The 16,082-nt window shown below is 47.1% G+C and overlaps 1 protein-coding gene across 1 annotated transcript in view; it reads right to left on the bottom strand.

Annotated features, from left to right (window-relative positions):
• Window positions 1-573: 573 nt before the first annotated feature.
• SIAH3 (siah E3 ubiquitin protein ligase family member 3) overlaps window positions 574-16,082 on the bottom strand; it is a 70,235-nt gene continuing 54,726 nt past the window's right edge. The window contains exon 2 of the mRNA XM_059903247.1: window positions 574-1,245. Coding sequence (XP_059759230.1) covers window positions 574-1,245 — 672 coding nt within the window. The remainder of the gene's footprint in view (window positions 1,246-16,082) is intronic.

Raw genomic sequence — 16,082 nt, 5'->3', positions numbered from 1 at the left:
GTCCAGGCAGCGTGGCCCCTGAGGTTCCTGGGAAGGTGGCAGACTTGTGTCTAGTTGGTCTGAAATACATACCTCTGAGCTGGCCAGGTCCCGTTCCCTAATCTGCTGTCGGCACGCATTTCAGAGTTAGCTCACTCTGAAATAGATTAAAAAGAGAAGGAAGAAATGATTTGGACACTAAGTCTCCTTTCAACCCCAAGAGTCTGCTTTGTGACCTTGGTGACTTTTGCTCAATTTAGAAGCAGCGGAGAAGGGAATTGCCAGGAGAAGGTGGCGAGAAATCACCATTCTGACTGAATCCGATTAAAAGTGTTCTATAAAACTATACCAACAAATCAGGCCAAACCTCACACCAAGATCTTGAATCACAAGATGTTTACGTAATATAATGCCCATGGCAGACAAATACCAAATACCACAAAGTACCTGAGACAAAAAAAGAAAGGAAGGAAGGAGAGAAGGAGGGAGAAGAATAGAAAGGAGCCTGGAGTCCTGGCCTTACGGAGATCCAAGGGCCCAGGCAGAGTTCCTCAGGGAAGGGGCGGCTGCACGTGACCGTCCGGGGCCTCTGCGTCACATCTCAGCTTCCGAGGAGCAGACCTCCGTCGCCGCGGTGATGGCAATCCCGATGGCGAGGCTGCCGTTGTCGGAGAAGAGCTGGGCCAGCGAGGTGTTGAGGACGAGGCAGTCCCCGTCAGTGATCACCGAGTCCACGCACTCCAGGACAGACCGGGGGGCGGCCTCCCACTTGAGACGCCGGTGGTTTCTGTTGAGCTCCAGGCGATAGGTGAAGCAGTCGGCCTGGGTGGGGGTCCCGATGAGCATTATGGTGGCGAAGAACTGGGGGTGCCCTGCGTGCCTCTCCCGTTTCCTAAGCACCAGCAGAAAGTGGTGGCCGAGGCAGGACTGCATGATGATCCAGTCGGCCGGTGCCGGCAGGTGCATGTCCGTGGCCAGGAAGACGATCTCGGCGCCCTGCAGGATGTCCACTCGGTGCATCTGCCGCAGGTGGGGCACCAGCACCTCCAGGTGGCCTTCCCACTGGCAGGAGAACAAGGGGCACGTGCAACGCGTCACCTGGGCAGCGTGTAGCCCCGCCTCCTGGTGTGGGGGGTGGTGAGGGCGGGCGTGGTGGCGGAGGTGGGGCTGGCGGGCGTGGTGGCGGAGGAGCGGGGGGAGGAGGTGAGGGGGGAAGCTGCCGGGCTCCGGGGCGCTCTGGGTGACGGCGCGTCGGCCGGACACATACTGTAGGCGAAAGAGAAGAGCATTAGTGGCGGTGAGATCAGTCTCTCAGCCTGGCTGAGACTCCCCCCTGGTGTTCAGAACGTGGAAAGCAGACTCTCCCGGACCGGTAGAGAAAGCTCTATTTCTTAAAAAAATGAGACCTGCCAGACTGTTTTCCAAAACGGCAGCACCATTCTACATCCCCATCAGCCATTTAAGAGAGTTCCAGTTTCTCCACGTCCTTGCCAACACTTGTTATTATCTGTTTTGACAAATATTTTAATGAGACAAAATTCATTGTTTTGAATGTTTTGCCAGATTTAGATGCTGAAGTCTTCTCCAAGTCATTTCATTTCAGTATAGAATGTAAATTTACCCAATCAGAAATAGAAGCTCCTTCAAGAGATTCCTCCTGCAAGAAGAGATTTTCCAAATGTATTAGTATATTTAAAGAAAAAACCCAAAACTTTAAAACAATGAGCGACATGGTGGTTGCCTTGGGTGGTTGAGATTCTGAAAACTCAGTCCAAGAAAATGCAATATTTATGCCTTTCTGATTCTTTAATTAGATACTCAAATAGGCAATTTTCCCCTTCAAATAACTTGCATGGATGGTCATTAGTCATAAAGAACAAAGAAATTAATTTTTTTGTGCTTTTTGGATACTGTTGATATTTTTGTGCGGGCACTGGAACTCAATGGATTTTTTCCCCTCTATTTTATCATTACTATTATTTTTAGAACAACATTTTGGTAAATACCTATTTGTCCTTCCAGTACTGCCAGGGGTTGTGCTATCTGCGGTGCCCTTCTGGGTAGTAAGGCAACCATGGGACCCCGAGCTGATTGTGTGCAGCTGGACCACAGTCCCCAGGGAGGGAGCCTGAGCTATGACTCCTGGGACTTTGCCCCACCAGGCACACTTCTGTCCTGCTTTAGGCTCACTGTTCCAGAACAGCTTGCCAGGGGCTCACCACTAGCCAGCTTCCACCCTGAGACTCTCTTGACCTTTTGTTCTTCACGACAGCGTGCCCACCAATGCCCTCAAAACATCAGGACCTGTGACAACACTTTCTGATCAGGTATCAGTAAGCATTTACTGAGCGCCTGCCATGACCAGACCCTAGAGATACAGCTGTGAGCAAAATAAACACTGCGTTTCTTGGTGTAGGTGGTACAGACATTAGTACGTATCTAATTAATTATGGTTTTGAAAAGGCTCCTCCCTGGCACGAGGACTGCGATTCCTGTTTTTCCGTTGAAGAAACAGTCCTCAGTAGTAACATGCCCAAGGTTACAAAGCTGGGAAGTGAAAGACGGGATTCATTTTCACACCTCATGACTCTGAACACAGCAACTGCCCTCCCCTCAATAATCCCACCTCCAGCTCCCTCCCCCATTCTTTGAGGTGTTTTTCTTTAATTAGTCTGTGGGATCTGGGCTGTGCAGGGGAGGTGGCCGGTCTTCAGGATGCTCCAGGCATGAGGCGTTCACGTGGCAGCCTTCTCTGGGCTGCCCTCAGGTTCGCTCTCCAAGCCCCTCTGGACTTCGGGTGCCTTTGGGCACTTGCCTCCTCGCTTCGGTTCCTTCCCAGCATGTAGAGGACCAGGGTGATGGGTGATGGTCTGTCTTTCATACTCACCACTGTTGCGGCCAGTCTCTGTCTCCCCGGGCTCAGAGAGTGGCTGAGAGTGGAGGCCTGGCGAGCTTCCCTTTCTGTAGAGCACCCAGGGACACATACACACGCACTGGGGGCCCGAGTAGCTCTGTTCTGGAGTTGTTCGCTCCCGCTCTCCCCCGCTCCGGGAGCCCAGCCGACCTGGAGGGTGAGCTACAGGGCCCTTCCAGTAGCTCCTGCGTGGCAGCTACTGGGCAGCCTGTCGTCACCCATCCTGCACACCCGCCAAGCCACCTGTCCCAAGGGGGACAGTGTCTTCCCCTTGATGGAAAGGCTGTGTTCCAGAATCCTGCTAGTGGTGAGTCTGACTCAGCCTTTAGTGTTAAATATGGGGAAGGGAATTAACTAGTATGTAGCATCTACTAAGTGTTAGGCGCTGTGGAAAGTAGATATTTTTTGTGTCATGATTTCATTTAATTTCTCATGGAAAAGATCAATTTTCTTACTTTTTAAAAAAAGTTAAATCTGGCTTAGTTCCTACCTGCTTGCTGGTGGCTGATATCATTTAGTCAATGGGTGAAGGAGGGGGGCCAATTCCTAGGATCCCCTGGGATTGTACAAGTAGCCCAGGCTCATACACTCCACCAGCCAGGTGCAAGGACCCCTCCCAGGTCCTCCCAACAGGCCCGGCAGAAGATCAGCCTCTTCTGTTTCGCTCAAGAGGACCTGTTGTTGGCTTCTCATGGAAAGCCCCAAACGCTGTCCCCTCTCCCAGCCTCTGAGAAGCCCCCCACCCTCATTTAGGTCACAGCAGTCACGAGAGAAACATGCTACGTGTGTCTTCTAGATGAAGAAACGGACACAGAGAGGTTGAGTCACTTGCCCAGGGCCACACAGCTTATAAGGGGTGCAGGTGGGAATGGAGCCCAGATCAGTTAAAGGCGATATAGATCATAGCCTGGGAAGATCACCAGCTGGATGTTGGCCAACTTTGGTCTGTTCCACTGTTTACTTGTCCAGCAGCCTTGATTAAGTCAGTTGCCCCATCGGCAAAATATTTATTTCATAGAGTTGTTAAGGGATCAAATGAAACAGTGCCTGTCAAACAGCTTCAATAACCACATCAAGTATTACATCAGTATGGCATTTCCATTTGGATACGGTTTGGGATGAAGCGTTTCGGTGGCCATCCCCCTCAGTCCATGGCTGCCTGCCTTGGTCCTGGTCAGCTGACCCTCACACCTGGGCAGCACTCTGGGCTGAACACAGGCCACCAGAAGGGTCTGGAGACCCCAGCATAGCACTTGGCTGGGGCCTCCTGTCCAATGCCGATGCATGATGACGGAATGTCCTGAAATTCCCATCTCAGAAATGGCCTCTGGGCTAGTTATTCTCTGCCCTTCTCCAGATCCATCTTCCATCTTCTCCGTCCTGTTCTGTGCAGCTAGTATCAGAGATGTGAAATCAGAGTAAGGAAGGCATGAGGAAGAAACACCTCGACCTCCCTTTCTTCCCCGACTCCAATCTTCTGCCAGTGCCCCCCACTGGCTGAACGCAATCAGAGACATACCAGCAGGAAGCCCAGGAGGTGCACTCAGTGAGGGTCAGCCCCCTTTGGAAATGGTGCTTCACCAGTGAGGAGCACATGTGAAGAGGGAATGTCCACCTGCATGCAAATGTCTCAATTCCTTCCTTTGTGATGTTAGCTGATCCGACCAGTCTGGGCCTCCTAGGCTGAGCTTTGATGAGGCTGATTGGGGGGAGGCAGGGAGGGCTAATATATGCCCACAATCATTAAGCCATTCGACAAGAATGGATACACCAGCTGACATGTGCACCGCCTCAGCACAGGCTGAGAATACTGAGCAGAGTACGGTCCCAGGTCCTGTCTCAGTAGCTCACTGTGATTAGGCTAATACAACACACTGCAAAAATGCAGGACCGGAGGGGCTCTGAGTGTGCAGAGTGGGGGCCGTAGCTATTCTGGTCAGTGCCAAGTGCCAGTTACCCTGGGCGAAGCAGGAAGGGTGATGCCTAACAAAGTAGGCAAAAGGTTTGCTGATGGGGTGAATAACAGGTTCCAAGGAGCTGGGTCTGAAAGACCATGGGATTTTTAAGAAATGAAAAGTTCCAAGTGGCTGTCACTAGAGGATCTGGCAGAGGTGGTGAGGAGCAGGGCTGGAGAGCAGTGGGACCATATTGCCAAAGTCTTGGCACGGAGATGACACCCAGCACTCAGGGACCGTCCGTAGGAGGGCCCAAGGGACACAGCTTCACACTTCAGGGAGCCCCTGCGGGCAGCATGATGGCCCAAGCCCACCGGCATAGCGGGTTCCAGCTGTCACTCAGGATGGGGCAACAGTGAGTCCTGGCACTTGTCCAACCCCTGGACCCTAGGCTTGGTCATTCCACCCAGACTCTCCCCTTGCTTCCTTTTGGCCTCGTCTTCCACTGGCCTTTCCGTTGTTTAATTGCCGCAGAGTAACAGAGCAGCCAGTGGTATAATCCAAAGTGACTGAAGTGAATGAGTATGCAAATAAAGCGAGACATTATAAACTCGCGGAGACCCCTGCGCTTGCTGTGCCCTGAGAAGGCGCTAAGAATAAACACAGCCTTAATTCTCCATTTCTTCCTGCTCTATCTTCTGATGCAAAATATGTTTCATTTAAATGATCTTCGGGTGAGCGAGGTCACAGGGCTGTTGGCAGGGAGAAGGGATTCTTTTAATGGGCAAAATGCTAATCGTTTTGGAAAATGAATTCTAATCTTCCCATCTGATACAGTGGATGTGTGAGTAATTACTTTCCTTCCCTAAACTGTTAATGCAACATTAGTGATTACATTAATTAAAACTCTTACAGGCTGATAAACCCCTCAGCCAGTCTGCGGATGTCTTCCTTCCATTGGCCATATTTAACTTCCCATTTGGAAGAGAGATCTTGAATTAACCTTTAGAATAATTCGCAAAATTGGGTTTAGAAATGTTAGGCTTTATGGACTGGGTATAATTCTCTCCCCAAGCATTAGTGAGACCATTTCCACTGAGGGTGTAATTGAATTTAAAAATGCCTGCCTTAATTTCATCAGCCACACTCCCATGGTTGGTAATGGTTATCCCTCCAAATCCTGGCATCCAAAGAGGAAACCTGCCCCTGGAAAATCACGTGACCCTTTCTCCAGCATCTGCTCCCTCTGGTCAGCGAGCTCACTTGGAGGACTGCTCTCTCCTTCCCCTTGATTCCAGGAGCCGTGCCATGCTAATTAATGCATTTCAGCTGACGGCAGATTTTTTGCACCCAATTTCAAATGACAGGTATGTGTGGGACTTCCCTGGTGGTCCAGTGGTTAAGACTTCTCCTTCCAATGCAGGGGGTGTGGGTTCGATCCCTGGTCGGGGAACTAAGATCCCACATACCTTGCGGCCAAAAAACCAAAACATAAAACAGAAGCAGTATTGTAACAAGTTCAATAAAGACTTTAAAAATGGTCCACGTTAAAAAAAAAAGCTTAAAAAAAAAGACGACAGGCATAGTGCTTTGAGTTTGCTCATGCCCTTATTTGTGAGAGTTAATGAAGTGAAGCTTTCAGTACGGGGGGAAGGGGAAAGGCAGCGTGCTATCGATGTATCTCACACACAGGAGAGGAGAGCGGGGAGGAGTAACGTTTCAGGGCAGGTATCAGAACACTGGGATAAAGTCAAGGCTGGAACCTAGTTGGGAATCAGGTCTGCAAAGAAGGGAGGCTGATACGACCCAGCAATCCCACTACTGGGCATATACCCTGAGAAAACCATAATTCAAAAAGAGTCATGTACCACAATATTCATTGCAGCTCTATTTACAATACCCAGGACATGGAAGCAACCTAGGTGCCCATCGACAGGTGAATGGATAAAGAAGATGTGGCACACATATACAATGGAATATGACTCAGCCATAAAAAGAAACGAAACTGAGTTATTTGTAGTGAGGTGGACGGACCTAGAGACTGTCATATAGAGTGAAGTAAGTCAGAAAGAGAAAAACAAATACCATATGCTAACACATATATATGGAATCTAAAAAAAAAAGTTTTGAAGAACCTAGGGGCAGGACAGGAATAAAGACACAGAGGTAGAGAATGGACTTGAGGCCATGGGGAGTGGGAAGGGTAAGCTGGGACAAAGTGAGAGAGTGGCATGGACATATATACACTACCAAATGTAAAATAGATAGCTAGTGGGAAGCAGCCGCATAGCACAGGGAGATCAGCTCGGTGCTTTGTGACCACCTAGAGGGGTGGGATAGGGAGAGTGGAAGGGAGACGCAAGAGGGAGGAGATATAGGGATATATGTATATGTAGAGCTGATTCACTTTGTTAAAAAGCACAAACGAACACACCATTGTAAAGCAATTATACTCCAATAAAGATGTTAAAAAAAAAAAAAAAAAAAAAAGGGAGGCTGGAACCTAGTTGGGAATCAGGTCTGCAGAGAAGGGAGAGTATCTGTACCTGCTCCAGGTCCCACTCTGTAGTCTTTAAAAATCCCCTCCGTTTCTCGGAAGGACGGTCAAGGCTGAAAGTTTAGTGTTCCTGGGACGCCCACCTCTCCACCCCTCTTCCGCAAAACCTAGCATCACGGTGCATGTGCACACGAAACCCAGGAGGACTCTGGAAAGCTTCCAGCAAACAGTTGAGAAATAAGTTACACGGAGATAGAAAACAACAACGGGGCTTTTATTGCCCGGGATAGACTGTCTTCCTTAGAAAATGTGTCTCCTGCTCCTTTCCCCCCGGACGGTTATACTTAGAACACAGAATGAATGAGAGCTTCGTGTGGGCAGCATGATAATGTCTGTAATTTTCTTTAAAACGCTTTCATAGAGAGAATGTGATAGGAATGTGTACATTTTTAACCTACACTCCAGGGGCTGTCAATTCCCTAATCAGGAATTCTCACTTCAAGGTGATCACCTAACATTTTATCCGAAAGGCCACACTCCAGAGATAACGACTACAATTGCTTCAATTAGTATCCATATTTCTGATCCACACCAGATGCTGCTAATTAACATTTCCGCAGAGGTTTCCATTGGTGAAAGTAGTAGTTTGTTAATCAGCATAGTAGATGGTAGAAATGAACTCTCCTTGATGAAATTCCTGGTTTTCAAGCTACGAAGATTGTTTAAAACACTTTGGAGGAATTCCGCACTTTAGGGACGAGCCCGGGAGCTTGTTCCCTGACTATTCCTGACTCTGGCCACTGAGTCAAGGACTCACCATGGCCTGGTACCATCTCTAAGAGTATCAGAATCTTGCTCCTGGTAGATCACTGCATACAAACTTTCCTCACTGGCAATCAAAATTATGTAAACTGAGCAAGGAGACACTTGTTAGCAAACACACAGAAGCCTTGAGTCCTGAGCTATATATGCCATAAATAAAAAAGAGGAAAGTGAGTTATTACTGTGAAAAGAGGAAGATAAAAATTTGCCTGGATCAAATTTTGAGAAACCAAGGTCCATGGGTGAAAAACAATGAAAGGGATTCATACAGATGTCTACACAGGCACTGGTCCTATGGTCTCAAAAGGCTCGTGACTGAGCTGGTCGTCTTATAAATTCAGACCCTGGCTGTGTGAGAGGCTGGGAAGAAATGTGTGGACAACATTGTGAAAACAAAAAATATGACTCAGTCCTCAAGCACCCCAGGCCTTTCTTTAGTTCCTAGATCCTGGCCCATGGCCGCCCAGCGTGTCTCCATCATGGTCCCAAATGGCATTGTCACCTTACAGAGACCATCAGCCCCTGTAAGACGGGGATTCTGCCTCCCTCCCTGACCTGCGAAGTCAAGCAGTGGTCAAGATCTGTCTGTACAATTCATTTCTTATTTCAACTCGTTTTGAAAATCACTAGTGCGTGGCTTTCTCTTCTTAGCTAGGTTGGAAGTCAGAGGGCAGAGACAGGGTTTAGATTTCCCAGTGCCTAGCCCCGTGATGGGCAATGCCAGCACCGTGCAGTGTCTGGCATCTACTAGACTCTCCCTGAGTATTTGTTGCTTGAATGAATGAACGAACGATTCATAAATGGAACCGTGTGCTGCACTATATACATGGAAAGGCTGCTTGTCTTCAGTCAGAGGCTCTGTTCTCTACCCTTCCTTCCTGTAGAAATATGTGTGGTGTGGTGTGTGTATGTGTATGTGTGTGCACGTGCACGTGTGTCCATAGCTGTTGGCTTATCAAGTAGGTCTCCTGGTGACTCCTCACCCAGAACTCGACAGTGATGGGACAATGGGACCTGACCAGGAGCAGGACACTGATATGTACCCAGCTGCCATCATGGGAAGTAAAATAACAGCCTCGAAGAAGGAACTTCTCATGCCAGTGAGGTACTTTCTTCGCTTTTACTTTGTATAGAGATTATTCGGAGTCTTAGGCATTCCCTTTATATCAATAGCAGATTGTTTCTTACAATTTGTTTGGGAAGGACAGTCTGCTGGATCAACCCTGGATCCAGCAGACTGTCTTAGATTGTCTTAATCTAACCCTCTTAGATTGATCGAGACCCGCTTTCCCCTCTGGCACTTCAGCAGGACCAGTGACCTAACTAAAGGTTGGATGCCCCCATACTTCCAGTTTCTGTTAACAATCAGCAGGAAGTAACTTCAATCCAACCAAAGATTATGGGCCCTCCCCCAGTTTTCCCCTTCCCCATAAGATGGGGAGACTAATGGGTTGCGCCCACCCGGTGCCCTGAACTGACCCTTCCAGACCATACTCCAGATAACTGGGATCCTGGAATTCCCTACCCAATGGCTCTGAGTCAGCTTCCGGGAGTCTGTGCTATTTCTGGCATCCATCATCCAGAAGGCGGACCATTAGACATGAGGTGTGGCCCATGGGGGACTATTTGGGGCTTGGATGTGTGGGCTAGGGTGTCCACTTGCCTTTGCCTGGGACTCATTTCAGTGCAGGATGAAGCCTCATTAGGAAGAAAGTGAGACAGGTTGCGGACTGGGGGCTGTGGCCATTCAGATCGTTATGAAGGGGTAATTGTTAAAGGAGGAGGCTACGCCACATTTTAAGAGTCTCTTACCTTGATCTTTTAAGTGTCTAGACATGCAGCGTGTGGGCCTCCACCTTCACTTTTGCCTTGAGCCCCGCAAACGTTAGGGGCGGGCCTGCAGTCAGACCACACAGCAGAGGAATCCTGCTCCATTTCCATTTATATTTTGACTCTGCCTTTTATCTGCGAGGTTTTGAGCATGCTAATGAGTTTTATGAATCTTGCAGATGAAAGACCTTTCCTTAAAAGCAACTTTTTGAGTAGTCAGACTTTTGTATCTGCAACTGGCAAGTGAAACCCAGGGCCTGTATGAGCAATTTAAAGGTTAGGATTTAATTACCTGAAGACCCATTAACTGCAGGGATCTGGGTAGGATTACTTTAGGACCCTGGGGGTGACTCAAGGGTGGCGTATGTCGCATGCTGGGAGCAGTCTCACCTGATCTGGGTAACCTCGGGTTGTGGGCAACAATTTTGCTCATGTATCTGGTGTTGCTGTGGTAGGATCCGGGGCCATAAAGTTAGGGAGGGGGTGGGTTGCTAAAATGGTTACACATGCAAATGCAAACTTCAGAAGCAGCTGTGTTCGCAGGCTATGAGTGGACAGCGGTATGTCCTGGGTGGTCTGAGACATTCTGATGGCCAGCTGCCCCAAGGCCACATGCCACCCTTGTTTGTCTGGTTCTTTAAAGACATTGTGACCAGGAACTCCACAAATTCAGCTCTCTCCACCAGGGCTCTCAACCCTCCCCATCTCCCGCCCCCGGGGTACCATTTGGCCTGGTTAAGTTGTATTCCTCCAGTGTTCTGTACTGACTAGGGCAGCTCTGTCTGTTGCGTGTTCCTTTGTGACACATAGCACACTTATGTGTTTTGCTGCTGGATCGTGACGTGAGCTCAGGTGGTTGAGTGTTGCATCTGTTTCTTCCGTGCTGTATCCTCAGTGCCGGCAGTGCTTGGAACATGGTAGGAACCCGAGAAATATTTGTGGAGATGATGAACGAGTAAATCCTCTCCATTGAGCTGTCACCCTAATACAATCCAACCACTTCTCACCGTCTGGCTGCCACCACTCTAAGGCAAGTCACCCTTACCGCCTTTCTGGGCTACTGTGATGGCCTCCTGACTAGATGTAGTGGGTTGAAAGGTGGCCTCCAAAAGGTGTGTCCACATTGTAACCCCTGGAACTGAGAATGTGACTTCATTTGAGAAAACGGTCTCTGTAGATCTAGATAAATTAAGGATTTCAAGATGAGATCACCCTGGATTATCCAGGTAGGCCCCAAATCCAATGACAAGTGTTCTTAGAAGAGACAGAAGAAGAGAAGACACAGACACAGACGAGAAGACCATGTGAAGATGGAGGTGGAGGTTGGAACGAAGCTGCCACAGCCAGGGAATGCCTGGCGCTGCCAGAACCAGAAGCAGGGACGGGTTCTCTCCTCGAGCCTTCAGAGGGAGCACGGCCCTGCCGACAACTTGATGTTTACCATCTTGGCCTCTAAAACTGTGTGAAAATAAATTTCTGTTATTTTGAGCCACCAAGTTTGTGGTTTTGTTTGGCAACCCTGAGAAATGAATACACAAGTCTTCCTGCATCCATTCTTGGCCTCGTACAGACTGTAACTTTTCTCACAAAATCTTTTAATAGTTTTCCATCAGTATCAGAATGAAACACAAACTCCCTATCCATGCCATCAAGAACCAACATACTCTAGAAGACATACAGATGGCCAATAGGCACATGAAAAGATGCACAACATCACTAATTATTGGAGAAATGCACATCAGAACTACAATGAAGTATCACCTCACACCGGTCAGAATGGCCATCCTCAAAAAGTCTACAAATAATAAATGCTGGAGAGGGTGTGAAGAAAAGGGAAGCCTCCTACACTGTTGGTGGGAATGTAAATTGGTGCAGCCACTGTGGAAAACAGTATGGAGGTTCCTTAAAAAACTAAAAATAGAACTACCATATGATCCAGCAATCCCACTCCTGGGCATATACCCAGAAAAGACAAAAACTCTAATTCAAAAAGATATATGCACCCCAATGTTCATGGCATCATTGTCTATAATAGCCAAGACAAGGAAGCAACCTACATGTCTATCAACAGATGAATGGATAAAGAAGATTTGGTATATATACCCAATGGAATATTAGTCATAAAAAAAGAATGAAATAATACCATTTGCAGCAACATAGATGGACCTAGAGATTATCATACTAAGTGAAGTAAGTCAGAGAAAAATATCATATCACATATATGTGGAATCCAAAAAAGTGATATAAATGAACTTATTTTCAAAAGAGAAATAGACTCACAGACATAGAAAACAAACTTATTGTTACCAAAGGGGAAAGAGAAGAGGAGGGATAAATTAAGAGTTTGGGATTAACAGATACACACTACTATATATAAAACAGATAAACAGTAAGGACCTGCTGTATAGCACAGGGGACTATAGTCAATACTTGTAATAACCTATAATGTAAAAGAATCTGAAAACAAATATATATATATATATTCTTATATGTATAACTGAATCACTTTGCTGAATCACTTTGATATACACCTGAAACAAACACAACATTGTAAGTCAACTATACTTCAATTAAAAAAAAAAAAAAAAGAACCAACATCCTCTGACCCCCAGCTAACTCTCTGCCTCATCTTTTTTCCCCTGCATCCCTTTGCTACTCTGCTCTAAGCACATTGGCGTCTTGCTGTTCTTTGAACACACTGTCTACACACTTGCCACAGGGCCTTTGCACTGTCTATTCCCTTTACTTGGAACAATACCAGATACCCACATGGCTCACTCTCGCACTTCATTCACGTCTCTGCTCCACAACTACCTCTACTCTGAGGCTGTCCTTCACTTATCTATTAAAGAAACCCTCTCAAACCCCTTACTCTGCTTTATTTCACTTCCTAGTATTTATCAGTTCTATACAATTATAACATTATATTATAGTATAGGTCATATATTTATTTGTGTACCGTCTGTCTTCCCTACTGCAATGTATATTTCTTGGGACTAGGAATTTGGTTGTGTTCACCGTTGTATCTCTAGAACATTATCTGATACCTAAAAGAGCTCAGTAGGTTTTTTTGTTTTTGAATGAATGGATAAATTCCTTTGGGTCTTAAACTTTTCCATCTTAGAGAACCTGGGTAAAGTGCACGTGTCACTGGGATGTTGATATGACAGGGACTCTCCCCATTCCCCCCTCCCTCCCTCCATCCCCTGCCCCCAGGTCTCCCCATCAGAGTTTTGTCCAACGCTGACCTGGCAAATTTCTCATAGCCTGTGGCTGCTGAGACCATGAACTTCTGCTGTCTGTAGGGAACTAGGGCGGCACTGGAGAGCAGTGTTCACTCACGTGTGTCCTTGACCCTGGGTGTATCTTTGACCTGCTGATTTGCAGATTCAAAGTAAAATGCAGCAAGAACAAAGCTGAGCTCACTCTGACCGGACTTTGACCCTGGACCAGTGCTTGCGATCAGGCCTAGCTTACTGTGTAAACATGAGGCCTGGCCTCTAGGACTTTCAAGACTGTCCCATCCTGGTTCCCAGTCTGTCTCCAAATCTCCCAGCGCTGACAAACTCATGCCTACACACCTGTATTCCTTTAAATCTTCTAGGCCCAAGACGACAAGGCTGTGAAAGAAGCAGAGGGTCCCTCTCTGTCTGCTTAGGACCTCTGCTCAGAATTCTGGTTTCCTCCCTGAGGACTTGCCTGAGGATGATTGGGACTGGGAATGGCCTCACTGTCAGGAAATGCCGTGTCTACCCCCAGGCGTGGATGTAGCAGTCCTTCCCAGGATGATTGTCAACTTAGTATCCATGCACTAAAACCAGAGCTGCACAAATCTAGAGCAGAGAACCAGGTCATTTCACACACACACAAATCCATCTTCCAACGGCAGGCTTAATTCCCAATAATCATCCTTAGCAAATTAGGCCTTCCTATAAGCCTGTCCCTAAAATAAGAAGCGTGTCGTTTGACCAAGGATAGATGGAAAGACAGTGCTGCAAAGTAGAAAGAAAACATTTTTGAAGTCAGACCCACTGGGGTATGAATCCTGGCTTTGCTACTAAAAGCTGTGAGACCATGGACTCATTAATTAACCTCTCCATACTTGTTTCTTCCTCTGTAAAATGGGAATTGTAATATCTCATAGGGTTGAAGTAAGGACTGAATGAAATACAAAGTACATGGTATCATGCCTAGCCCAGAGTAAGAAGATGTTATTACTATTATCATTATCACCATCATCACTACTGTTATTATTGTTATTGAATAGCTAGCTAATCGAGATGTAAGCTAAGGAAATTCACCCTACATAATTTCTAGACACGTAACTGAATTGGATGGAATCATAAAAACACCAAAGCCCTTCCAAATCTCTCTTAAACCTCCCTGACAGCTCTCCTCCAAGACCAGTGTTTTCACTAGCAGAAAGCCTTTTACTAAATCTTTTCATCTCATACACCTTGTAAGCAAGGCATTGAATGTCCTTTGTTCCAGACTTATGTTTTCAAGGATGTTTGTATACTGAACAGCCTTGAGATACAGAGATAGTGTCTTCCTAGCAAAAGGCAGATTTGCTTACAGTCTTGGGACACAGATATTGTATCTCCCTCCAGAACTAAAGGCAGGCATGCTTACTGGCCATTATAAAAAAATTTGGGTTCCCCAAGCATTTGTAATACACCCTACTGTGTGTGTGGGCATCATTTGGCCCTCTCTGCATTAATTACCCTTTAGGGATTGGGTCTCAAAGAACTGGTGCAAAAATGCAAATACTCTAGCCGCTGCTCTTGTTGTGGGTGAGAAACGGCCCTTCATCTCTAACCCAGGAGTGTTGTGTCTTCTGCCAGCATCCATGAAATGGGCAGGCTACTTTGTGAGCCTGTAAATTGAGTAAAATCTCAGACCCATCTTGGTTACATTCAGCCCCTGACAGAAGTGAGCATTGTGTGATCAAAAAACATACACATGGATATTTATAGAAGGATTAATTCATAGTAGCCAGAAGTCTAAAAACCACCTAAATGTCCTTTCGGTGGATACACTGTAGTATATTCCCACAATGGAATGCTACCTAGCTATCACAAGACAATGAAAGACTGCTACACATACGGATATATTTCAAAAACATGTTGATTAAGAAAAGCTAGACACAGAAGAGCACATACTTAATGATTCTATGTGTATGAAGTTCAAAAACATGCATAACTGACCTGTGGTGACAGGTTTAAACAGTGGGACCTTTGTGTGGGAGAATATTGACTAGGAAGGGACATGAGGGAACCTCTGAGGGGGGGAGATGGAAATATTTTAACTTTTGATCCAGGTGGTGGTTAGTTGCATGCATATATATGTAAAAATCTGTCGGGATATATACTAGAGATTGTGTACTTCACTGCACGCTATACGTGAAAAAACAAAAGCCAAACAACAAACAAAAAAGAGAGAGAGTGGGAGAGTGGGTGTGAATGGCTCTTGTCTCCAGGTCACTGTTAAATGGGCGGATTGCACGGGGCTTAAGGCAGAACCCAGAAAACCTTTGCTTTCGTGTTCCCATGTGTTCATTTGATCCTCTAGTGATCTGGTTGCCTCAGATGCTAATAACGAGGGCGATCAGAGGATGGGGCTGGGACAGGCTCTGAGTATCCAGGGAGAGTTAGAGATCCTTGCTCTTAAAAGGTGGGGTCTGGCTGACACTCCCAGGGAGACTGGAAACCAGAGGAAAGGATTGAAGGTGTTCACAGCCGTGCCTGGAGTTTGGCAAGCCTAGCCCTTTGGTCCTCGGGGCAGAAGGCCGTTCCCTGAGACTAGACTGGGGGCTAAGGGCTGAAACTAATACGACAGCAGGACCAAGGATTAGAGGAGACTAACCCCTGGCTGCGGGCTGAGGCCTGGCTGAGTAAATGTCTCCTCCTGTCTCTGCAGCGAGGCTCTCCCCACCCCTGCTGATGGCTCCAAGTCAATCCCCTTAAGCGAGGTGGGGGCCGGTGTCTTATTGACTCTAAAGCTCTCCCAGTAGCTGCGTACATATTTAACACAAATCTTAGTTAGGCTTAAGGGGGCAGACATGGGAAGGCAGAAAGGAGAATTGCTGCCCCCTGGGCCTGGGAGGTTCGCAGTCTGGCCGGTCCCTAATAACTCATTCATCCAA

This window comes from Balaenoptera ricei, chromosome 18, assembly GCF_028023285.1.
Source record: "Balaenoptera ricei isolate mBalRic1 chromosome 18, mBalRic1.hap2, whole genome shotgun sequence".
Classification (NCBI taxonomy): Eukaryota; Metazoa; Chordata; class Mammalia; order Artiodactyla; family Balaenopteridae; genus Balaenoptera; species Balaenoptera ricei.
The sequence above is the reverse complement of the archived record's forward strand: the minus strand, read 5'-3'. Positions and strand labels throughout refer to the sequence as shown.